This window comes from Equus quagga, chromosome 1 (assembly GCF_021613505.1).
Source record: "Equus quagga isolate Etosha38 chromosome 1, UCLA_HA_Equagga_1.0, whole genome shotgun sequence".
Classification (NCBI taxonomy): domain Eukaryota; kingdom Metazoa; phylum Chordata; class Mammalia; order Perissodactyla; family Equidae; genus Equus; species Equus quagga.
The window spans coordinates 111,950,845-111,978,353 of NC_060267.1; the positions used below are offsets into that span (position 1 = coordinate 111,950,845).

At 35.9% G+C, this 27,509-nt stretch overlaps 1 protein-coding gene across 4 annotated transcripts in view; it reads right to left on the bottom strand.

Annotated features, from left to right (window-relative positions):
* CNTN4 (contactin 4) overlaps positions 1 to 27,509 on the bottom strand; it is an 870,265-nt gene that overhangs the window by 277,041 nt on the left and 565,715 nt on the right. For all 4 annotated transcript variants that reach the window (XM_046652823.1, XM_046652828.1, XM_046652821.1 and 1 more), the window contains 2 exons: positions 18,270 to 18,396; positions 11,289 to 11,464 (listed from right to left, as the gene is read on the bottom strand). In XM_046652823.1, the coding sequence (XP_046508779.1) occupies positions 11,289 to 11,464; positions 18,270 to 18,396 (303 nt within the window). The remainder of the gene's footprint in view (positions 1 to 11,288; positions 11,465 to 18,269; positions 18,397 to 27,509) is intronic.

Sequence of the window (27,509 nt, forward strand, 5' to 3'; positions counted from 1 at the left end):
AACAAAATGGTGTTATTTCCATATAACAGCATACTATTTGGCCATAAAAAGAAATGAAGTACTGATGTATGCTACAACATAGATGAACCTCGATAATATTATGCTAATTGAAATAAACAAGTCACCTACTGTAGGATTACACTTATGAAATGTCCAGAATGGGCAAATTCATAGAGACAGAAAGTAGATTGGTAGTTGTCAGGAGCTGAAAGGAATGAGGATTGCCTATTAATGAGTATAGGGTTTCTTTTTCAAGCTAATGAAACTGCTCTGAAATTAGATAGTGGTGACAATTGCAAAACTTTGTGAATATACTAAAAGTTAACTAAATTGTGTATCTTAAATTGTGTAATAATATGGTATATAACATAACAAGCTGTTACCAAAAAAAAGAGATGGTATTGAAAGTAAGAGGCAACAGTTCCTTAATGATTTAAAAGAAGAAAAAAAAGACAAACACTAAAAAATGTACTTCTCAGTTCAAGAAAATAGAGTATTAAAGAGGAAATATTATCTTATATCCAGGCTGGTAAAGGGCAAGGCATTTCTGTTTCTCTTATATTTTTTCATTGGTTGATTCATATATTCATTCAGCTTCATTTATCATGCAAATATTTATTCAGCACTTATTCATAAATACCTGCCTTATTGGTGATAACATTTGAAAAAAGTAGGGGAAAGTCATCACCGAGGTTACAAATAAGAAAGTCCATTTGTTGATTTCCTTACCCTCCACCTACCTTTTTAAAATAAATGTGGGCTACTTAAAAGATGATCTATAAGTATAATTAATCTAAATTTTATGAGGCTGTGATAACAGATTGCTCAAGCACAAGACTGTATTGAATTTTGGAGGATGGGGAAGTAAACGCTATGAAAAAATGAACAAATCTGAAATGCTAATGATATACAAGAATGCAAGTATTTGGCAGCAAATTAATACACTGATCATAATTAGTGTGTATCTTAAATACATATATCAGGGAGAAATTACTGGCCGGCAGTGCAATCCGTTGAGAGTATAGTGGGTAGTACAGAATTTAATCTCTGGTAAAATATCTAACAGAATAATTTAGTTCTTAGAAAACACACACATGCACACATACACACACCTACCTTTTCATGATGCCCCTGAATTTGAGATTTAACCTCTAAATCCTAAAGCAGACTTTACTCTCTACAGAGATCACATGTGAGAGCTGAGGAGTGGTGCATAAAGCACATGTCAGCTAGGAGGTAAATGGCTTGTTCAGATGAGTTTACTCAGTTAAAGTGCTGATTGGGAAGACAACGGAATATGGCCCTCGATAGCACAGGGGCTTTCTGCAGCTTGAAATGTCATAATAGGAACCATAACAATGCATGAGAGACCACAGTCGAACTGTTACAGCCACAGGTAGGTCAGACACTCTAAATGTGATAATAGCTAGTTTCTACGGTTTTAGAGTATCAGACAAAGGGGTCAAATTCAGGGAAAATGACCTCGAAGAAAAGAAATCCAGAGAGAGGGCCTCAGGGCCAACAAACTACTCTGAATCACTTCAAATCATTGTCCTATGGAGAAAGGACCAATCCTGCCTATTTTAGAGAAGACCTAGAGAGAGGCAGAAAAGTGCTGGACAAAAGAAGAGGTTACTTTTTGAATTTCTGCAGCTACCTTTTTTCATTATTTCATCAAATCATGCTATATAAGGTTCAAAACCCAGTTATGCTCTCCAGGGGAAAATGCATAGGGTGACAAAAAACTTGCACGGATTATCCCACATTTAATCAAGGCCATTCCTCTCAATACAATGCTCCGTAACACAGTTAAGTTACAAAAGCACCTGATTTCAGTCTCATTCCCTAGGAGGTTTTATTTTTCCTTGATGACAGTGTTCTGGAAAGAAAAGGAAAGAAACTGTGAATATGTTGGTCTATTAGTTTCCTAGGGCAGCTGTAAACAAGTTAGCACAAATTTGGTGGCTTAAAACTATATAAATTTACTCTCTCACATCCTGAAGGCTGGAAGTCTGAAATTAAGGTGTCATCAGGGCTGCGCTCACTGTGAAGGCTCAAGGGGAGAATTCTTCCTTGCCTCTTCCAGCCTCTGAAGACTGTTGGCGATCTTCGGCAGTCCTTGGCTGCATCACTCCAATCCCTGCCTCCGTGGTCATATTGCCTGCTCCTCTTTGTTTCTTCTTCTCCTCTGTCTTTTATAAGGACCTTGCCATTGGATTTAAGGTCGCAGCTGCACAATTCTGGATGATCTCATCTTGAGATCCTTAATTATATCTGAAAAGACCCTTTTTCTAAATAAGGTCACTTTGACAGGTTCTAGGTGGATATATCTTTGGTAAGTTACTATTCAATTCACTACTATTTACTATTTACTATTACTAAGTTACTATTCTACTCACAACTCACTAGGTGGTCAACTAGATTTTGAATTTTGAATCAATTGAATATTTGTATATGGTCTACAACATCATAACCTCTCAAATAAAAACTCTTGAAAAAGAATGGATAGTGATATGGTTAGAGTGATACTCTGTATGTGACATTTTCTCTCATCCGGAAGTTGCTCCTCTCTTTCAACTAAATGGCAACACTTAACTGATTGTTGACTAAAACTTTACCCAAACTTAAAGCAGAGTGATGGTAAGACTTGATCATCAGTGATTAAAAATTAAACTTGAGGGGCCGGCCCAGTGGTGCAGTGGTTAAATGCACACCTTGCAGCTTTAGCGGCCCAGGGTTCGCTAGTTCAGATCCCAGGTGTAGACCTATATACCGCTTGTCAAGCTATGCTGTGGCACACATCCTACCTAAAATAGAGGAAGATGGGCACGGATGTTAGCTCAAGGCCAATCTTCCTCAGCAAAAAGAGGAAGATTGGTGGCAGATGTTAGCTAAGGGCTAATCTTCCTCTAAAAAAAAAAAAATTAAACTTGAAAAACAATCAAAATTATTTTAATATTTATGGACTGAATTATTCACAACAATGAAACAAAAAGGCATGATATTTTAGTAACTTGATTTTTTTAAAATTAAAATACAGTGTTAGTTGTTTTTAACTTCAGTGATTTTTTTTTAAAGCCCTGTCTGATCAAGCTTGTTTGGATTCCCATCTGGTCTTGGTTGTGAATTTTCATGTGTACTGTATACTCAGAATGCTCCTGAATTTTAAAAAAATCTCTATACTTCATTGATTTAGTCACAAACTACTCTTTGTCAGTCATATAGACCCCAAGTGGGACTGTGGGATGACTGGAAGGAGATACACCCAACAAACTAACAGCTGCAATTAACTAGTGTCTATACATTAACAGGTTTTGTGGGAGGGACAGAAAAAAATACAAGTGAGAATAATGTATATATGTGAATTTCAATTATTCATTATACCACAACTCACAATGGTCACCATCACTAAGAACCAATAGCATGGCCATAAATCGACTAGTTGTTAAGGTTCACCTTACAGAATTCTCAATAGACATGAATTGTCACCAGAAATGTCCTTCTACTACTACAGTAAATGGCAGAGAGTATCTACAAAAAGGACCATTTCAGAAACTCAGCAAGTTTGGTTTGAATTCTTCTAAGTACTCAAATGAGAAAAATCTATTCTTTTTTCGAGGATCAAAGCTTTCAAATGATAAATGTTTTCGGTTTGTCATTCAAATGTTCCTTAGTGGATTAAGTTTTAATTGATCTAAATATTCACAAATTATTTATCCAAACAGTCATCCGTCAATATTTTATCGCTCAGAAACAAAAGTTTGCCTATTTAAGCAGCCTTCCGAATTAAAAATCAGTCAAGCCAGTCATGGGTTTGGCCATCTATCAAATCCCCAGCTATTGTTCCAATTGACTGCATATTTCATTCTTTGGCTATGAAGGATAAACTAATTACTAAATATTAAAAGCAATGAACACTTGAGATTTACTATGAATAGAAGCAATGATCAAGGCTCAAAAACCAGGTTGTCAAGAGCCCCAGTTAGAATACAGTACAACCTTCAAAATTTAATACATTTTTCTAATCATTATTACCATCATAACCACAATTGTCAGAGGGTGCCCCAAATTAAGGAGAACTCAGACAAGGTTTACTGTAGTAGGCACAAGAAAGATCTTTTTCAATGAAGCTGTCTAACCAGCTGCTGTTCATCAATGTGATTTTTTTATCACAAAAAATGTTGGCTGCCAAATAACTGATAAAGCTAACTGAAACTAACCTCAGAATGGACTGGTTTATTGAGTTACTTTATCCTGATAAATACACTTCTTGAGGTCACAGGAAGGGCAAAACTGAGTGGCTTTTGCACCTAAGACCCTTCACTTACCAATTCCATCCTTTCTCTTTTTTTTCATAATTTCCCTTTTCTATCCCCTTCCCTTTAATGCAAGTTCAGGAGGTAGATAGGCAGGGCATGAGTAGTGTACCAGTTTAGTTTCTTTTCTCACCTCAGGCGAGGTACCAAAAGAGAGAAGCATAGATAGCACTCTGTTGCTTCCTTCAAAAGAACACCAACTTGCCATGGCCAAGACTATGCCAGTTTCCCTACAGCAGGCAGGCAACTTGATTTTGTCAAATAATTTAATTTAACCATGAGCAATTTGGAGGTACTTAGGTATGAATGATAGTCATCTTACAACTTGAGATGATGAATAGCTTAAGTCTTCTGTTTTGAAGATCTGAACTGTTACAAGACAGTTGAACTTCCAGGAAGAGGCCCCAAACAATGTTTATGAAGCAATCAGTTTGACAGGCTAAAATCTGCAGTTATTGGATTATTCTTTTGGAAGCTCCTCATAATAATCTATATTTAAAGTGCATCTTTTTCACATGTGGGGGAGTAATGATATGGGACTAAGAAAACTTATAATAATATATCTTTTACTGCTTGGAGATATACTGTTTACCCACAGTCATAATAACCCACAGTTATTTCCATAAAATATCAATATCCAGAATGTTTTACAACCTACTTGCAATAAACTGGAAATTTGCATATTAACTTTTAGAGCAGAAATATTGTTATTAATTTTTCTCATTATGGAACCTGAAACCAATTATATTAAAATTAGAGTTGCAAATGTATGCATAATTGCAGTATATAACATTATGCTTTTAGATGCTAACAGTAAATCAACAGTATGACGGCATCAAAGAAGCCCATAAGTAAAAAATTAAAAACAAAAAACATAATGATGGATGTGCTACATTAAAGGTTGCAAACATTTTTTAAAAATCCAAGTTTCCGTCTACAAAGGAAACATTTTATCAACCATCCAAATCTATGGTTTGAATATAAATTCCATTTGAAAAGTGTAGTTTTAAGTGTCATGGGGGAACTGTGTGTGTCAAATGCCATGTAATGGACATCTGCTCAGGAGTTAGGTGCTCAGGTTCCTATGCTGGCTCCTCCTCCTTCTACTGTACCCTTGGTGAAAGTTATCTCATTTCACTAGTCCTCAGATTCTTCACCTATAAAATGAAAAAAACACCTATACTTCCTGTGGTTATGCTGAGAACTTAATAGGATAATGCTTCCAAAGTACTCATCATAATATCTGACATAGATTGATAAAATTCTAATAAAAATTATAATAATAGCTAACATTTATTAAACTCAATGTATGCTAGACAATGATCTAGAAGTTTTATCAGCATTAATTTATTTGATCCTCACAACAAAGGGAGTATAGTTATTAACCACATTTTATGGATAAACAAACTGAGGCAGAGAGAAGTACTTTGTCCAAGGTCACAGGGTTACGGGAAGAGCTGAAGTTCAACCCAAGGAATCTAATCTAGGGCTTGTACTCTTCCCACTCTACCTAAGCTCTTAATAAATGTTAATTATTATTCTTATTTTAAAGACAGGAAAGGGAGGGAAAGAGAGGGAAAGGAAGAGAAGAGAGACAGGAAAGTAGAGAAGGAGTTATTGACTAACGTTCTCATGCTAGGAACTATTCTGGGATTTTGCATATGCTTTATAATTTAATCTTCATAACAACCCTAAGGGGGAAGTATGGTTATCCCCAGTGCTGATTTGAAGTCTGAGTTTTAGAGACATCGTGGGACACACAAAGCGAAGTGGAGCAATGAACACCATTCCAGTCCATCAAAACTTAGGCAATAGAGTATCTCACCTTCTCAAGTCCACATTCCCAATTTTTTAAAAAAATAGTGACTTAGATATTTTGTGAGTGTATGAGTGTGTATTGCAATTTACTTTAAAAAATATCCATGTCTATATGTCAGAGAAAAAAAATTGTTTTGCAGCATAACTGTGTACAGTGATTCTCAAGCACATTTAGATTGGGATGTTCAGCTGGGGAAGTAGGCAGCTAGAGTGATGGGGCTATAGCAGTCAATATAGACACAGCTTTGGAAAAATCCTCACCACTAAGCTGTGGAAATAATGAACTGAAATTCCCTCTACTCCTGGCCTTATCTTCTGATTGAGTTGCCTACATTAGAATCAAAGGATGTCCAACTTGTTTTTCCCCCTGGGTGGAGGGGGAGGTGCAGCAGATGGAGGTTGGGGAGGCATGCCTAAGGTAAAAGGAAAGCTATTCCTAAACGCTTCATTGAAGCTATGCATACTTTCAGGCTTGAGTTTTCGGGATACAAAGACTATCACAAAGTCCTTGAACGCAGGAGTTCAACTCAGGCCCCAAACATGGCCTGATGACTCTAACATCCAATTCTTACAATTTATTCAACAACTACTATTGTGAGCTTACTAAGCGCTAGGCACTGGGTAGACCCTGGCAAATCAATCAACCAAGTTTTCTACCCCAGGTGAAATAGAAGGAGTAAACAATAGAATGGGTATTGGTAGCCTGCTGTTAGAAAGAGGCTATGGGGCTGGCCCCATGGCCAAGTGGTTAAGTTCGCGCACTCCACTGCAGGCGGCCCAGTGTTTCGTCCGTTCGAATCCTGGGGGTGGACACGGCACCGCTCATCGAGCCATGCTGAGGCGGCATCCCACATGCCACAGCTAGAAGGACCCACAACTAAGAATATACAACTATGTACCAGGGGGCTTTGGGGAGAAAAAGGAAAAAAATAAAATCTTAAAAAAAAAAAGAAACAGGCTAAGTGACAACAAGAGAAGTGATTGCTGATGGCTTAATATTGCAGGGGGAGCGAAAAACAAAATGTGATTCAAATTACATTATAATAATGTATGCTCATGAAAATGTCCATACTTCATCAAGAGTAACTTAAATTATGCTATGCCTGTTTGATCAAGGATTTCCAGCCTATAGGTATCGAATGAAAAAAGTCGGGGAGGGACAGGTTCTCAGAGGCATATCCATTAGCTAGAATTTTTGGTTATGTGAATTAATTTATTTTTGAAAATGCTAAATGCAAGAGATTATCAAATTCTGGCTATAAAAGCTCCATGAAAATATTTTAAAAATAATCCGTAATAATGTCTACTTTATAAGATTGTCCTATGGATAAAATTATTTAAAGTATATAAATGAAGCTTAAAGTTGTAACATGTCATATAAAGATGAAGAGATGTTTTTCTTATAAAGTAAACTGGAGCTAAGGTAGAGATGGGCCAGGGTGCACTGAACTAGGAGTAGAGGCTGGTGTTCCTAGGCTGTCACTTATTAACCGTGCAAATTACAATGAGTAATTCAGTTATTCAAATCTTCAATTTCATTTTTAAAAAGATACAGGACAGGAAAACTTTAAGGTCCATTTCAGCTATAAAGTCATATGATTAAAAATAACAAAATATTTTCACTTGCATATTATAGTGCAGTAACTATGGTCAAAAGACATTTTTTTTCTCAGTGGTTATGAAAACGCTTGGGGTGAAAGAAATTACACAGCAATATTCAAAAGCACTGTCATGCTTCACCTTACATCACTGAAGAAAGGTATTTCATTTGAATCAATTAAACATGATTTTTGAAAAAAGGCAACATCTTTGATTTTCTTTTAATTAAAAAAAGATAGGAAAAAAATCTAGAAACTATAGATTGATGATCTAGAGGCTGGACTCCAGAAAATGACTAAAATAGAAAGGGCATGGGTCTATAAAAATACGTCATCCCCCCAAATAATTTTATATATATATTTTCTTTGTTGTGTCACTGAATATGCAATTAATAACAGAATTCCTTTATTCATACATATAAAGCGTTCTAGACTCCGGAGATATAAGGATGGACAAGATAGTCTCAGCTCTCTCAGAACTTAGATTCTATCAATCACAGGAGTTAAATAATGAGAAAAAAATAAATATACAAAATCATTCCAGGTTATATTAAATTCTAATAAATGAAATAGAGGATGCTATTATGTAGAAGTAGAGGGTTAGAAGAAGGTAGGCAGAGGAGAGGAGAAGAAATGATAGGAATTACTTCCTACGTTAGACAGGGTGATATGGAAACTTTCTCTTAGAAGGTCATACCTAATTTGAGAACTAAGGATTATAAGAAGTGAGCATGTGAAGTATGAGGAGAAAAGCATATCAGTCAGAGGGAACGAAAGTATCAAGGTCTATTGTAAAAGATAGTTTGTCATTTTCAAGAAATTAAAATGAGAGCATGGTAATAAATTTGAGATTTATTCTAAGTGCAGTAGAAGGCATAAAGCAGCAAAATGCAATGATCTCATTTACATGTTTAAAAGATTATTCTGCCTGTTTTATGATAAATAGTTAAAGGTCTAAGAGAAGATGCCCAGAGACCAGGTAGGAACAGAAGCTGTAGAGACAGCAGCACATCTTGATTTTAACAAGGCATTGGCAAAGATTCGCATGACTTTAAGAACAAGTAGGAGGAACTGGGGTTCAATTATAGTATGTTTGAGTAAATTTGTAGCTAACTGAACAAGAGTATGCAAAGAATATTGATTTAAAGTTCAATCTCATCTTAGTGGAAGTTCTCTGCTGGCATGCTGCCCATCCTGGTCAACATGTTTTATCAACTATTTGAATGGACAGATGCTTATCAAATTTTCTGCTGATACTACAGTAGGAGGATAATCAATATGTCAGATAAAAAAAGATTAAAAATAAATTTCAACTGTGATAGACCAAAGGGTCACTACTCAGAAGGTGAATTTAATAGGGGTAAATATAATATTCCGAATTTAGGTTAATAAAATAATATGGTTGGGTAGCTCTGGATTAAAAGACATTCATGAAAAATCAATCCTCAGGTTTTACATGACTGTATGTTCAAAACAAAGTCACAATATGAGACCTAGGCTTTAAAAAAATGAGTATCATTGTCAGCTGCATTCATAAGTTCACATCATGGGATACTACTGTTCCCACTGTCCTGTGCAAACGTCAATGTACATGCATGGAATTGGGAACAATTCTATACGGTCACAATTTAATAGATGACTTAACATAATTGAGTGCATTGTGAAGAAGATGGTTGTGGATTAAGTACCTGGAGAAGAAAAGAATTATAGGACAAAGGACATGATCATATTTTCACATATTTGAACCCAACAAGAAACATAAGTAAGCACTGGGAGCGAAAGTGATGGAAATTTAGATATCTAGCTCAATTTTAAGGAAGAGATGTTGGGTTTTTTTTTGTATTTTTGAACAACTAGGGCAGTCTACTGTGGGCCAGGATGTTTTGTGATGAATAGGTGAGCTCTCTATTTTTAAAATTTTTCAAGTTGAGTGATTATCAGCCAAGAATTCTGAGGGGGGCAAGATGTTTATATCATACATGAAGTGGGATAAGCAAGGTGGATTGCAAACACTGGTCCTGAGGCCAACTCAACCACAAAATGGGTGGTAGAGCTTTTCCTTAGGCTAAACTATTCTATTTAAATAACTGTCCTTGAATATGAGATTCTGTCTTTCAGATACTTTTGTACTTGAAATGCCTGGACATTCACAAAAGGACAATCTTAAGAGTTGGTAATATGCTTTTAAATGTCAAAGTTAAAAAAACAAAATGTTGGTAATGCTATGTCAATCTCTATTTTTTGTTGTCTTTGAAAAATTTTTCCTACACTATAAAATGCAAAAAACAAAGTACAAGAGTGGCTGAATACAGAGATTTTCTCTACTCCGAAAGTCGATTTTATGATTACTTTCCAAAATGAATCCAACAAAATTCATTTGTCATTACTAAAAAATAAGTACAAATATTAAACTTGTATTAAACACTTGTATTAAACCAAGAGAAATAAACACTTTGGTTCTGTAGCACTCAATCAGACGTATTATCCTCCTATTATTCTGCACACCTAAGAATATTTGGAAGACTATCTCAGGAGACATTCACAAACAAAATAATCCTATTTCCCATATATACCTAATACTTAGAAAATTCATTTCTCAACTAATAAAAATGCCACCAAACGGCAATAATAGATTAAGCACTGGATTATTAGGTATATTTGATGTTGAATTCCCAGAGAAGATTTTGTTAATAAGCCTAGACTACAGTGTTACTGCCAACAGACTTTGTAATTATGAAACCTTTGACATTAATGCACCTTTATATGAATTGGGATTTTATACAAGGAAATACATAATCATATGCAAATACATAAACCCTTAAAAATGTAGCTGAACATTAATTCTCAAAGGTGTCTCTACTCAAATGTGTACTCACTGCTCTTGCCTATGAATTTTATTTTTAATTTGTTATTTCTAAATTCCACTTTCTTTGATATGTTCATGAACTTTTATTAGATGGTGGTCTTAAGATACGGCAATTTGTATTTTAATTGTTCTAAACTGGAAATATAAAAGACATAAAAGGTAATACTTTGTTTGTGTTTAGTTTTTCTTATTATTGTAGTTTTTAAAATTTTCCTATTCTATGAAATAAGGAAAAAATGGAGAATTATAGGAATAATAGACTACCAAGAGTTTTTTTCAACTTGAGTTTTATGGTTAAGGTGCTTCTCATATTCAGTTACTGGCAGTTCAACTGCTTGCTTATACACACTCTCTTTATAAAGTTTGTGTATAATCTGTTGTGTATGTAAACTTACATGTGTGTAAATTTGAGCGTGTGTGAATTGATGTGTGTATAGAGCATCATATAACCAAACTATCACATAATCAAACTATCTCAATCCTTATAAAAGCAGAATACATCTTCCCACTCAGATTTACAATTTATCCTACAAAGAAGACATTTCCCAAACATGAAAAAAGGGTAAATAAGATCATAGAACAAATTAAAATCTGTTTGGTTTTTAAAAAGAGAACTGTTTTAAAGCCTTATTGGTACAATAATACAAAAACTCAAGGTAACATTTGCAGCACGATATAATTGCTACTTACAAGCAAACTGAAGCTTTGCTTCTCTGCTAACAATTGTTCCAAATGAGTTTGTTGCTATGCACTGGTATGTTCCAGCATCTTGGGTTTTATTGGGGTTATTGATCAACAAGCTGCCTTCAACAACACTGTAGCGGAAATCCATACCAATGTCAACATCTGTTCCATTTAACTTCCACCTATAGTATAAAAATGCCAGTAGATAAAGCCTTGTAATATTAATCAATATTTCTGAATTGTCTAAAATATATAAAAACCATAAACATATAAAATATCTGTTATTTTTTTTAACCATGGTAAAAAAAATTAGAAATGCTGTACCCAGGATTGGTGACAACTTAATTGCTTATGCAAAGAGCAAGTCCTTTACAATAAACAATGATATTAAAATTTTAGCACCTGTTTTTGTGACTACTTATGATGCATAGACACTTTACTTTCTTTTTTTTGAAATTTCCCATAGTATCTTGTAAAACTTTCTTCAAATAGGGTTCCTCAGTAAAAGTCATTTTTCTAGTTTGTAGTTATCCTTTAAATGGGTCTGTACAGATGACAGAATACACCACTTTCACGTAGATTGCTGAGTATTCGATGAAATTGCAGCAGAGGTGCTTTGATTTGGTTCTTAATATGACTGAAATGGGTGACTGCAAAGCAGAGAAACTGTATTGATCTAGAGCTGTCTTCAGGACCAAACTAGCCTGAACCATGGATCACTTTGAAGATCTCCTTAGCCATTGGCACTCAAACATCAATCAACACTCCCAGTAAACTGCAGATCATGACATCAGGTAACAGAGGCAAAGAGTTTTGTTGTTCTTCTGTTTGTTTACTTGGATCATCTGTGTGTCTGACTATAGTGTTTGGCCCAATAAATTAGTTTTAGTGGGACTCACACATTTAATCAGCGAAGCTTTAGTAACAAGATATACTTTTTTTTTTTTTACAGCCAATAACATTCCAAAGAGAGCTTATCTTAACCAAATTGCCTTTCAAGAAGTCTTTGAATACCTATGAACTTCTGAACTAATACAATTCAATGACTATCTTATTTTCTTCTCCCCCTCCCTTCCAAATCCCATACAGAACATCAGGTAATGAAAACAGCATAGTTGGAGCTTCTGAAATATCAACAGTCTCCTAGTAGCATTCACATTGGGAGGCCAAAAAATAAGAAAACACTGAAGCACAAAAGAAACTGATCAGAAGCAATAACAGGAGTAAAGAATGAGACACTCCTTTTATTTCCTTCAAACAGAAAGAGACAAAAAAACAAAAATATTACTATTGAAATGTGTGTGTGAATACACACTCATTGTGCATGCTGTTATAACATTCTGGAGTACTATGACTGGTGTGCGTAATGTAAAAGAATTTAAATGAATAAATACAGGCCAGTTAGTTTCAAGATTTTGGATATTTGGTATCAACAAAAGTAAATGTTTAAAGAATGATCCCTTTCTTCCTGCCAAGATCTCTCTCACACTTCAAGGTCAACCTTAGAGGACACCTCTTCCAATTGAAGTCTTCTTCAACATTCCTAATCAAAATCAATCAAAGCTTCCCACAATCTCTTACAGAATTGTCTCTGCTCCTTTATGTAGGAATTCTGCCTTCACTGTAGGTAATTTGCCTACATCACTTTGTATTCTCCCTTTAGCAGCCTTGAACTTGACACTCTCATTGTGCTCAATGAATGCTTGTGGAATTTGACTAAATATTTTACTTCTTTGCTGGATATTTTAGCTTTGAGTATACACAGTTTATGAAGCATTCTAGCCCACCACACACAGCAATGTATGTTCACATCTATGTCTTTGAAAAGTAAAAATTTAAAAACATGAGGGGTAGGAAAAGTGGGCTAGAATCACGAATGGGACATAGCTCGCGATGTTTATAAGAAGGTGGGTATTAGAAACTGACATTGTTTTTAGGCTCGACAGTAACAAGAAAGTAACAAGCAATAAAAAAAGAACAGCTGGGTTGTATTCTAGCAGGTCTTATATGCACATGAATCTCTAGAGCTGACTGCCTGCTCTAGACATTTTTTTGAGTCAGCTATCATGTCTTGGCCATAACTCTCACTTCAAATGATAGTGGAGCAATTTAATATGACAAATCTAAGAACTCCAAGAGGAAATTGCAATATAATGTGAGCTGCAAGCAGAGTGTGGAATTTAGGAATGGGACCATGTGAGTCTTTTTAGAAAAGTGATTGTGGGGATAATGAGAAAACCTCTGTAGGTTTGTCTACACTAGTCATCTCTACCTAAAACACTTTGTAGAAACTCCGTTAATCTACTTTATCACCTGCTTTTACATACAAATAGCAAAGGAAAAGGGATTATTTAGAAAATAAAGTGCTTGCTGTGAAATGCAGTTAAGTCTGGATTACAAAGCACTATACAAAGTTTTATTGCAATGCAGTCACTGTTCATTCCAACTGAATGTGGGTTGCACTGAATTCCTTATCTTATTCCATACTGGAACACTCTTGAAAAATTTATAATTTATTTTCCATGTTTGAGAGATGTCTGAAGTACTGGTAATAAAGAGACAATGCCCATTTGGAACAAAGAGAGATTTTCCCAAGAGCCAGGGCAAATTGGTGAGTCTCATTAGCTGATTTCTGAATCACTTGGCGACTCATGACCCAACTCTCTCCAGAGAGTGGGGTTGTGCACAACCACACTGACACTGTGACACTCTGGAAGGTATGATTTTTCAGACCTTGCTGGGAAGCTATCTATGGGATTTGTTGTAGTAAAACCCTCTTTCTTTGTTCACTGTTTCAACTTGGCACATAAGAAGGGGCAGGACCTTTCTGACTTGGAATTTGCTGTCTGCAAACTTAGTTGAACACAAACCTCAGAGCAAAAGTACTGCAACCAAGTACTTGAACGTTCCCTCTGTCTAGAAAGGGAAGCTGTGTGCAATAAGTAATGTCATGTGTCCTTAGGGAACTTTAATTCAAGGGAAGTTGACACAAGACAAAACTTCTTACATTTTTCTGGGTCTGGGTCAATCCTTTCAAAGTTGAGTGGCAGGAAACAATGAAAACAGAAGGCTCAGTTGAGGGAATAAACACAAGGAAGAGAGGGCAGTTGGGGTGTCTGAGGGAAAAACCTGATACTGAAAATCTCACCTTGAATTTCTCCTACTTTTTCTTCCCCCTTAAAGTCAGCCTGAAGACTGAAAAAGTTCAGCTAGAAAGATGTTTGAAAATACCTGATCTCTCCATTCTTCCTCTTGCTCTTTCCCTCAACAAGAGGGTACCAATCAGCTATTACAGAGAAACTGCCAAGTGTGGAAAGGAAAGCAAAGTACACTGCAACCAATTGCTAGTTCATTTGATTAAAAGTTTTCTTCTCAGCTTTTGCTGGTAATCTTTAAAAACATAATAGGCTTCTGTTCCACGGCTTGTTTTAAATAACAAAGCAAGCCCCTATATCTAGAAGCACAGTGTTACAAGAGCAATGTTAGTTAAAAGTCACAGTTTGGGAAAAAGCAAAACAGCAACTGGCCAAAATCTGCTACAAAATTTGTTTTCATTTAAGGCTAGCATCTGAACTTACACTTGACTATGTACTAAAAACTGGGGCCATTTAACTCATCATTTATGTATGTAGGAACCTTTGCCTCCTGCATTTATTTTTTTCTACATAAAGCATTTTAAAATGTTTGATTTAACACTGAATTCAACATATTATAGGGAAAATAACTACATGTTCCTGGTTGCCCAGGACAGTGCTGGGTTTACACTTGCTGTCCTAGAATAATTATTTACAGTCACCTTTCACTCTCAAAAGTGTCCTGGTTTGGATGATAAATTATATGTTCACCCTAATTATATGGTCCATTAGAGAGTTGTTTTTTGGGTTTTTTCTTTCTGGAATGTGCTTGCTTCTCTTAACCATATGGCAAAAGATCATTCACTCTCCAGATGCAGTTAAATGTCTGCTTTTCTGTGAAACTTTCACTACTTTCCCTCCATTCTGAAGTAGACTTTCTTTCTTCCAGGATGCCCTAGAACTTGGACATCCTTTACTCACACTACAGCATAGCATTAGAACTATTCCACATCTAGACAGCTCCCAACGTGTCACTGTAGCTACTGCTGCTTCCAGGCCATGCGCAAAAACGTACACTACTTGCACATGTTGTTCATTGATCTTTGAATACCTCAAAGATGACTGGTACACTGCATCTGCTTCCTACTGTGGTTTAAACACCTTTCTCAGATGACAAATTTTTCAGAATCCTAATATATACCCAGTTCAAGGCAGAGCTGCTGTGGTGGAATCTTGGGTGGAAACTGCAGTTCCTCACCTCAGGTGATTCCAGAGCCAACTCCATGTACCCTGGAATTCAGTTTGAAAAACACTGGGGTGGTTCGATGAATGAATGAATGAAAGGGCACACAAATTAAATTCTAAAATAATTTCCACTATGCTAATAGTACCATCCCTTAACTAGTAGGGATGCCCTTTCCCCTCCGCCAATTTGAAAACTACCTATCTCAGTTCAGATGCCTCTTCTTCTGTGAATCCTTCTTAATGACTCTAATCTCTCTCTCCCCTAAACTATGGCACGTTATATATTATTTTGTTTTTTACATACTATTATATATTGGTTATTAGTTTAAAGTTTTTATCATTAAATTTGAATAGAGGTGAAACAATATTTATAAGATATATGTCAGTTATAAAGAATCATGACTAAAGATGTGACTAAGAAAAGGAATATTATTATTTTTGAAGTCTCTTATTTCTATCCTGATTCCAATCACTCTCTTCGCAATGGTTAATTATAATCTTTAATTTTGGCTTTTCCATGCCCTTGATTTTCTTTATGATTTTATCATGTATGTTTGTATCCTTAAACAACTGCTCTACCTCACTTGTTTTTGAACTTTATAAATATGGAATTATACTCTATATATTCTTCTACGACTTGCTTTGTTTACTCAAAATTATGTTCTTGTGATCCATTATGTTGTTGCAGTTGTAATTCACTCATTTTCACTACTGCATGGGGTTACCTTGTATGAACGTACCAGGTTATATTTATTTATATTATTTATATTATGTTAAATTTAGCCTTCTAAATTTCTGTTAATCTGGTAGGTTTGAAAGAGTATCATTTACTTTTAATTTGTATATTTCTGCTCACTAATGGTATTGACAAACTTTTTATATGTTTATTAGATATTTGATATTCCTTTTCTTAGAAGTATCTACTCAAGTCTTTTGCTAATGTTTCTATTGAGTTACTTGTTTTTTACTTTTAATTTGTGGGAATTCTTTAAATACTTTGGATGTTAATCCTTTGCCAATGGCATATATTAAAAATGCCTTCTCCCAGTTGGAAACTTGTAATTTTATTCATCTCAGTATATTCTGTTGAACAGAGGTTTTTAACATTAATGAAGTTAAATATTTTCTTTCATGATTTGTGCTTTTTCTGTCATATTTGAGAAATCTTTTCTTCCCTCCAAAGTCATAAATATGCATGCCTATCATCTTTTAAAAGTGCTGTAAATGTCCCATGTAGGTCTTCTAATCACCTGGAACTCGTCTTTGTATACATGCTGTGAGGTAGGGGTCTAATTTTATTTCATTTTGTTAACCATATGGATAATCCATTGTGCAGTACATCTCTTTTTCAGTTTATTTCTACTATTATCATGAGTTTTAATTTTTCTTTTTTTACCTTCATAAAACAGTATTCTTACTGTTTGAAATTGATCTTACGTGGAAATATTAACCTTGACCACTTGCTTTACTTATCATTTGTTCTTGTATCTCAGATATTCTACCTAGAATCATTTTTATTCTACTTAAAGCGTATCTATTAGAATTTCCTTTAGTGAGGTCTGCTGGGGTCAAACTTCAGTTTCTGTCTGCCTGAAAACATATTTATTTTTTTCTCCTTTTTAGAAAGTATTTCTGCTATACAGAAATTTGACAGTTAATATCTCTCAGCATATTGAGGATGCTGTCTTCTATCTTACTTTTTTGTTGCTATTGGGAAGTCAGCTTCTGGTTTAATTGTCATCTCTTTGAAGTTTATCTGTATTACAACTTTGGCTATTTTTATGATGGTGTCTTCAACATGGTGTTCTGTCTCACTATGATAATTCTAAATGAGGCTTTATTTTTACCTGTACTACTGGAAATTCATTGGGCTTCCTAAATCTATAACTTGGTATTTTTAATTAGCTTTGGAAAATCCTTAGCCTTCTCTTTAAGTATTGCCTCTGCTTAATTCTTTCTTGCCTTTCCTTATGGAACTCTGATTAGACACATGTAAACATTTTCTCTTAATATTTTTTCTCTTTCTCTTTCCCTTTCTCTTTCTCTCTTTCTCTCTAATATTTTGCTTCTCTTTATCCCTTTCTGCTGCCTCTGGATGATTTCTTCAGATATATCTTATAGTTCACTAACTCTCCTTTCAGCTGTGTCTCATCTATTGTTAAAATCACTTAGCACCAAGGTTTGAAATAGGCAATTACTTCTGCCTTGCAGTGCCTTGTGAAGGCAAGCCTATTTCTCATTACATATGCTGTAAGGATATAGCCCTTGGGTCCCAGGTCTATTTTGGGAAGCTGCAAAATCCAGAGCTCCAGTTCACATAGTTCATCAAAGTGAAAACTGCTTTTAGTGTTCAATTTTCTTCTCTGGGTTCAAAACACACTTACTTTTTGACTTCTGAGTATTTCTTGCTTTCCTGCCTATTTACTGAGGCATTTTAAAAACGTGCTTTTAAAAACACATTGTTAAGAAATATTAAGGCTTTAGTGAGAGTGTCAATCAGGATATTGGGTACTTGACTTTTCATGAACACAATTGTCTCTTTAGTGTCTCAGGATATCCTATGATGACTGTCTAAAAGCTCTTTACATAAGCAGTGCTCCATAAGTATTGGTTGATTTTAATAATAGAAACTATATACATGGAAACACATGCTTTTAAACCAACAAACCTGATATGAGGTTTTGGATTCCCTTTAACTTCACAATTGAGCTTCACTTTTTTCTCCTCAGAATCCAAAGGGAACATGACATGACTTGGTTCTTGAATAAAAATTGGGCCATGCAGTGTATAGTCATCTGAAAGGAAAGAGAAAATGTCCAAAATGAAGAATATCTTCTGAATAGGAACAACAACAATAGGAAACAACAAAATTAAAATAAAAGAGATTAACAAAAAAATAGTAATATACAACAGACTTAGTTCAACCTCTAAATGAAATTTCCCATTGAAGACTAATATGTGGATTATCATGAAGTGGAGATATGGATTTTCCTATTTCATTCATACCGATAATTTATTTTCATTGACAACTTCCAGACACAGAAATGTTTGGCATTCCCTTTTCTCTCCTCCACTTCTTATTATTCCATCTGTCTTTAGCCCACCCTTTTACTTTGTTCACATTTTGTGATTCCTACATCCCTTTTGTGCTGCTGTCATCCTGGAAGACTGTCTAATGTCACAAAGTTAAAATTTCTCTGCTCTGTAATGGGATAATATGATTGGAAGCAAGCAGTGATGGTTTCGCAAATACATTAACAATAAGAAACATGTCTGTACTGCTAAAATATGCATAATACTTTCTTAAATTGGCTATGTAGGTAAATAACCACCTCGAGTCATGAAGGACCAGTTTCTTTGTTTTTTCCAACCTGTTATGGACCCATACATCGTCTAGCTTATGAAGTATCACACAGCTGGAATCATATGTAACTCAGCACACAAATTGAGTAAAACCCAAACTGGTCTATAGCAAGTTCAATGGGTTGAGTCCACTGATCATGAGCTTGGATGGGCAGCAATATCAAATAGCTATGAGTTTCTAAATGCTTTCTCTCAATAAGAGAAACTAGGGTGCATGAAACTTATTTTGTCATGGAATAGCAACAGAATTCAAAGACTGGAATAATCCACAAACGACACTTTAAGTAGCAGTGTAGAGTACATATGTTTCTAGAATACATACATAATAAATAATGATCATAATGCACCTTACCACCTATACCCATGAAAGTGATTTTCATTTTTCAAAATCTGGTTCAAGTTCTTTTTTTTTTCCTAGAAGGCTTTTCTAGACACTTCCTCCTTTAACCACATGATTCTTAAATTACATCTCCCTGAAAAAGACACCTTTTTCTATCAAGTATCTTTGTACCTTTCTTTCCCTTTCTTTGGACTATAAGCTCCTTGAGAGCATGACTGTATCTTACTCATTTTTGTATGTTCTGTGGTAACAAGTACAGTGGCTTATACAGAGAAGATGGTCAACAAGGATTTGTTCTATTTGACAGTAATTTTTTTCACATTTTAATGTATTCAAGAAGCTGATTTGGGAATTGCCTAATGACTTTTGAGATAGAAGGGCCAGTGGCTATCATGTAAATAATACATGATAATGAATACCACTCTGTAGCAGACAATCCATTTTCCTCTTAAATGTGATTATTTTGAAGGGTGTGAATTGCATCTGCTATCCTGGAAAACCTTCATAACCAGCCTTTTGTTGATAGGTGATAGGATGAGACTGAATTCATTCAGGTGAATCAGGACGGAGGAAAAAGAAGAAAGCTGATTTGGGGATCTAGGTGAAGAATGGTAATGTAATTTCTTTTAAGGCTTTTAATCCAGGCTTTAAAAAAAAAATCCACAAGTTTGAGGTTGGAATATAAAATAAATTAAGGACACAAGATAACCAAACAGAATTCTGTTTTATTCTAGAGGAGTGGGGACAGCCAATAACCTTGTTGTGAGAATAAGCAGGATGTAGATTCAAAAAGACCATAAACTGAGATTTAATGCCTTGGGTCAAGTACTAACTACATGATCTATAGAGAATCACCTCCTCTCTATGCTTCAATTTTTTCATCTCTAAAATAATAGGATTTGACTAGGTCAGGGATTCTACATCAGTTAAAATGGGAAAGAAGCCATGACTATTCTCCCATAAACAGATATGTACATGCATTTGAAATCTGCATTCAAAACCATCACGAATTATATTACCACCACCATCCTTTCTTCTTACTCCATGTATAAAATTTCATGTTAATGAGAGACTTAAACAAAGAAAACAAGACATATCAAAGAATGCAAAATAAATGCATGAAATAAAAGTATGTAAACATACTTTTTTTTTTAACACTCATGGTTTGAAGGCAGATATTTCAAAATCCAGATATTTACATTTCAGATTTTCAACAACTACACAGATATTTTCAAAACAAATTTAGATGCCGGTCAAGGGTTAACTCAATTCAACTCTAAGGATTGTGTGAATTTTTGGCATCTTTAGTTAAGTAACAAATATTACTCATCAAGATCACTAACACAGCAGCAAGTTTGGTAGATTTTACTCTAAGAGAGAAATATTTCTATTGTTGTCCCAATTCCAGAATTATGTGTGTATATATATAATATCAATCATCTCAATTCATTGATGTTCCCTGATTTGAATTTCATACAGAAATACACAGTCTATTACCAGTAATTCCAAATAAGAATAAAACATAATAATGATTACCCAGGATGCAGCTGAGAGGCTGCAGATTAACATCTGTACTATTTCTCAATGTATCCATGTCATATTTAAATAACAAAAAGGATATTTTTTCCTGTGTATTTTGTAACAAGAATTGATAATAATGATGCTTTGCATTTGCTATAAATAAGACATTTCAAAAGTTTTTATTTTCCCTTGGTTAACCAAGCTCACTGCCTGGAAATTAATATTAGCATAAAGGGAACGGTATTTCATCTCACGAAATCCAGTCTTTCAAGTACGAGCTATTTGGTTTCACAAAGATAAAGGGAGAGATTTTAGAAAGTTAAGCTATTCAAGTGTAGAAAATAGGTATCCTAACTTTAAAACCTTTAGACCAGGGTTACCAGCATTTTTGAGAAAAAAAGAGTTACAGAGTTGCTTTATTGCCACCAAATCTTGAGGTGCCTGGGTAAAACAGAGTCTTGAGAGGGACATTCTTAGAAGAAACACAGAGAGGGGTATCACTAAGTTTATTCTACCTTTGCATAGTAGCCACAAAGTGACTTTCAAGTGTCTTGAAGGCACACACGAAAGATATCGCATTTGCCATTTTCAAAGCCTAGAAAATAAAGTTCACCCTTTCCTTTATCACAGTAACTTGTTCTATGTAACCATAGGTGTGGCCACGATTTTCAGCCAAGAGAAGTAAAGGGGAGCATCTCAAAAAACGACAGAGGACAAAACTGAATAAGCCAATATGTCTCAAAGTTAGACTGTGGACCACCAGCATTGTAATCATGTCATGCTTGTTTTTTTAAACCCTAGTCCAGACTGACTGCACAAGAAAAATCTGGGGTCCATGAATTTGCCTTTTAACCTAGTTCTCTGGGTAATTCTTTTGCACACTAAAATTTGAAAACTACTAACACAGACCCTTCTGTCCCTAGCTCTCCACTTCCTAAGAGCAGAAAATCAACCAACATTGACTTTAGATGCACTCCTAGACTTTCTCTTTTGGGCAAAGTCTAACCAACATATCCTCACTCGATAACATTTAGAGAAGGAATTTTAGCACATTTGGATTAATAGTTGACAGGAAAGCAGCCAGGTACAGAAAACTATAAAACAACCTACACAAAGAAAATGGAGTTCTATAAACCAACCCCTCCTTAGAATACTCATAGTTGAATTCCAGCAGCTAATTGTGAGAACTCCCAAGGACTGCACTGAATTTACAAAGAAGAGGCATCCTCAGGGAGATGCAATAGTCCATTGACCTGTAGTAATATCTTATCGTCACTTGATACATGTGACATACCTGCTGCAACCACTACCTTTTATTTATAAATCATGAACCTCTTGAGCAACAGCATGTTTGGACTGGTATTTTTACTTTTGGATTCCCAAAAGGGTGAAAACTCACCCCAGTGTCTCACCTGCCTTGAAGAAGTTAGGGGAACGGGCTCACGTTGTTACTAGGGATTTCCCAGGGGAGCAGCAGGCAATGATTTTTCATCCTTCTGGGAATCTTGAAAATCATGGTTAAGATGAAGGAGGAAGCAGTCAGTTCCCGACAGCCCAGATAGAGCCCTACAAATTCGAGCCCATTGATCTCAGCCCCAGCTTGGGGGATTCAGTGCAGATGCGGATACTGGTACCTCATGATTTCCTGGGTTCTCGCCTCCTTGGAGACTACCTGCTAACTGGCCACTAGGCTACTTCTACCACACCACTCGAATTTCCTAAAATTTGGTACCACAGAAATTCTCCTACACTAATTTCTGAGTAAACTGCATATTTGTAAAGAGAAGAGAGAAGACCTATGCTAAGGAAAGGCTCCTTTCATGCTTCAACACAGAGTGGGTAACCTTTGGGTTTTCAGGAAAGAGTAGAGATTTCATGACCAGAAACTTATTTAGGTTAAAGATCAGGCTACCCTTAACCCTTCTCCCCTTTTGTTCATCAAATATTAAAAATTATTGGAAAACTGCTCTAAACCAGGGATTCTCAAACTCCTTATCCCATTTTATCCTTTTCTTTTTAAAATCTATTTTTGGGGGGAGACAAAAATCAATGTTTGTTAGTCAACTTCTTCCTGCATCCTCCTCCAAGTGTCCCAGAAATAAAATGTAATGTCAGGGCTACTCTTAGAATTTTAGATTACTGAAAGAAATGCAGACAACTATAGAACTTTAGATTAGAAGAGATCATTTAATCCTAAATGTATTTTCCCAGGTCACAGACTAAAAATGTACCATATATGTAATGGAAACAAAAATGACTTTCACCTAAAAATAAAATAATCTTCTAAGAAAAAAAGTAATAAAACACTTCTCCACAACCAGGTGTCACTTATTTTACCTGCAGCTTTGGGAGCTCAATGGTCTCACTCTCCATTATTTTTTCCTTTGAAGTAATTTGGCCCACTTCTGCATGTCCCCAAACTTCTGTCCCAGGCAAGCAGGATGCTGCTCAGGCTACCAGAAGCCAGACTGGGCAAGGGAATTGGAATAGATGGGACTGACCTGAGGTTTTCTGAGACTGAGCAGAGAAAAATCAGATTGAATCTCAGGTGATGGCAGACTCAAGAAGCAAGGCAGTGGCCCAAGTATCAAGTCCACGGGAGCAAGAGTAGGGCAAAGTCTCCATTCCAAGTGAAAGGTCAGCAAAAGATGACATGCATAAAAACGCAAGCTAGTGGATAGCTAGGGCTTGGAAAAAATTCACTGATGCTGAATATAGTTCTTTTTTATAGGGCATCTGTGAACAATCCTAAAAGCTAGCAGAGACAGGGAGGAAAAGCATTAAGGGGCTGAGCCATATCAGACAGCAAGTATGATCTCAAGATAAATATTTCATAGGAGGCAACTTAGTAAAAAAGTCAAGCTATGCCTAAAATAATTATTCCTCAAAGTGTGGTCTAGAAAGCTACTGCATCAATATCACCTTTCCTGGGGATGCTTGATAAAGGCAGATTCTTGAGCCCCTGCCAGACTTACTGGGTTTTTATTACCAAAGCTCAGCACCTCTGTTTATTGTTGTGCATTCTACAGTTTGAAAACTAGTACCTTACGTTATGAATCTAATACAGGTGACATTCAGCCCTAAACCAATTAAGGACACTAATGAAGAAAAACTACCCTGCAGAGTTTTGTTCTACGTGCTAGATCACTCTATAGCTACCATGTGGGGTGGGGTAAAAGGCCACATTTTACCAGCATAGCCCTTAGGTCAATGCACTTCTCTTCTGCTGGAAATATTTTTCATCTGTTGCAAACTCAGTGACTCAACTCTGCTGGGAAAGGACAAAAATGCAATACTATGATTTCATCTTAGAAAACTAAAAATACCAGATTCAATTCTACCTGTAATTGCTGTGGAGTCCCTAGGTGTTGCACCTGAGGGTTGTTTAGGCCCTTAATCCTAATGACATGTATGAAGTACTGCCATAACAGCCAAGAATCTGGGACTGTGATGTATAGCCAATCTTGCTACAACATCAAATAGGCTGTTTGATTAAAAACCTGATCTTGGGCAGAAATACTTAAATGGCAACAATCTTAATTTGGAAAGTAAACTCTGAGAGACCTAATGAGGAACAAAAGGGCTTGATTGTAAGCTCAGAACACGAGCCTGTGGGTTTAGATGTAAGATATCTGGGTCACATCTGGAGGGTAGGTAGACTGTTGTATTATGCATGCACAGAAGCATCCTGACACAAACCAAAGTGGCTTTGTCAAGTTGTATCTTCTACTCTGCATCCTGCAAGGCCCTTGACCAATCAAGAAAGTAAATGCTCTGTGTGTGTGTAATCAGTGGGAACATGTTGCCTTATTGGATTGCAGAGCAAAGCCATGCCACTTGGGACAAGGAAGGAGTAGTTCTTCAGTGAAGCTGGTTTGTTGGGTGTGCTCCCAGAGTCATACTCACATTTCACTTTCTCCCTCTCACCAATCACATCAAAGAAGAAGCCCAACGGGGGGAACCGTTACTCATTCTTCCATCAAAATGTTCCAAGAAGGGCACATACAGGGCCCACTGTATCCTGCAGGCTGGGAGCCTACTCCACCAGTCTTTCTAATGATCACGGAAATTCATTCTGGCTAAAAAACTGTAAGGTCAGTAGCATCTCTGTGGATCCAAATTACTCACAAAATGTATGGGCAATAATCTACGGAAATTCAGAAACAAATGAAATACTGTAACAGTGATTTTCCCGAGTGTGAGAATTCATTTAAAATTGAATCACTGATTGTAGAAATGATGACTGGACAGCTGTCAAACTATCATTACAAATACAATTCAGTGTTGTTAGTCTTTATAAAATAAATAGCAAGGGATGTTCAAAGGCCCCACATTAGTGCCTCTGTGTGAAACTAGCCAACAAACAGCATTTTTATTGAATAAGTATTCCATTTGTTTCTTTTTGGTTGATCAGTTGAAGAGAGCAGAGGCAAAACAAATATTAGAGGAGACAGACACACTGCTTAAAGCATGAGACGTTTCTTTCATTTGTCTTTGCTTCCACCTTCCTTCTTTTAACCCCCTCAAAAGAGCTCTTTAAACAGGAAGACACAGGGAAGTCTATCGAGAGCTGGCATATGTTTGAAGACAGAATGTGAAAGAGAATCCAAATGAGAAGTGAACTCTTCTTCTACTCTTTCTTTGTTCTCAGGTTAGGAAAATAATGCTGCTGCCATCATACATCTTGTCACATCTAATGAGGACCTAATTGTACGTAACGCCAGATCTTAGAAATGGTGGTGAGCTTGGGAAGTGTTAGGAGATAAAAGTGGTCTCAGTTTAGAGAAAAATTCTGCTTTGCTGAAGAAGGGGTTTGTAGGAGTGGAAAGAAACAGCAAGAAGAACTGTGTTAACACATCCTACTCTGACCCTGACCTCAAGACCCTGAAACATTTCAGGAACAATGGATTAATTATTCCTTTAAAAATAAGTAATTGGGTGATTTTGACGTCAAGCCCCCATTATGAAAAGAAAGGTGAATTTTCAACAAATGCAAATATTTTGTAACTCATTTGAAGGCAGAAACTGACCTGAACTGATGTGAGGCTATATATAACCTTAGGGTGAATATTCATATTTTTTTGCTACAGAATTATAAATGTGTTTGATTATGGAGTGCTGACCCAGACTCAGCTGGGGATGTTATGTAATACTGGGCATGTTTTGTGGACCGTATTTCTTTTCTAAAATCAGAAAAACTTTTAATTCTTAAACATATCTGAACCAAAGGGTTTCTGATCAGAATTTGTGGGCCTATACTATATGCCAATTCCAATGTTACATGTGGAGGACATAAGAGTGTGCAAAGCAGACATCATCTGAATAAACACCTCATGGAGTGTTTATTCTAAAGGAACTGAAAGACAATGTGGGGGATCAGAATTTGCCATCCCAAAATGTGTCTCTGGCTTGACTATTTTTAAGAACAAAAAATCCTGAAAGAAACTTTGACCCTTACCCCTAACTGCCTAAAAGAATTCAAGATAGAAGGCCTGTTCCAGGAAGGAGCTAATACCATAAGATAATTATAGTATAATATAAACTAGGTGTGATAGATAGGGAGGAACCTCACAAGAGTTTTTAATCAAAGTGCTCTCCATCTTGCATTGTCTTTGCTAGGTATGGTCAACATTTGTTTATCAAACATTTGCTTTTCCATCTCCATGTAAATTGCCTTCCTCCCCTTTGAAGTCCCAAACCACTACCTCCAACATCCTCCTTTGTCCTTAGCTGCAGATTTATTTAAGGTAGTAGTTTCTGCCATTTTGGCAAGTTACTCAGTTTTCTTGAGTTTCTCCCATATATACCTGTTATTAAACTTTCTTTGATTTTCTCCGGTTATTCTGTCTCACGTCAATTCACTTCTTAGACCAACTGGAAGAACCTAGAGGGTAGAGGAATAGTTCTTCCTCCTCTACACAATCATCAGATAAGTATAGCTAACTTTATAGTTTTAATTAAAAGATTTTACTTTTAGAGCAATTTTAGTTTAATGGGAAAATTGAGCAGAAAGTACAGAAAGTTCCCATATGCCCTTTTTCTCTTACTCACAATTTCCCATATTATTAACATCTTGTATTAGTGTGGTACATTTGTTATAACTGAAGAGCCAATTGATTCAGCATTATTAACTAAAGTTCATAGTTTACATTAGGACTCACTCTTTGTGTTGTATAATTCTATGGGTTTTGGCAAACGTCTTATAACATGTATCCACTATTACACTCACATAGAATAGTTTACTTCCCTAAAAATCCCCTGTGCTGTACCATAGCTAACTTTTTAATTTATATTCAAATACATTACTATTTACTCATGGAACAAATAAGAGTATAGAAACACACACATATTTATAATTGATTGGTTTTGACTAAAGAAGTCTAAATGAGATATCTGGGTCACTAATTCACTCAGTATAGCTTCCCTAGTGATATAAGGACATAGTGGACATCTATGGTTTTTGCCTGCTCAGAATCCATCATTCCTCTTTAAAGTGAGTGCATTCTACTCTTTCTTTGTTGAACACCTCCCCCTCACCCCCCACTCTTTCAACCTAAGTGGTTTGGATAGACTAAAATCTTCTGTCCAAGCCAGAAAGAGCAGGTAACTTGGACCTGGCCAACTGGTATTCCATTTCCCTTGATAAATTGATTTTCCAGTGCTATATCAGGCAGTGCTCCAGTG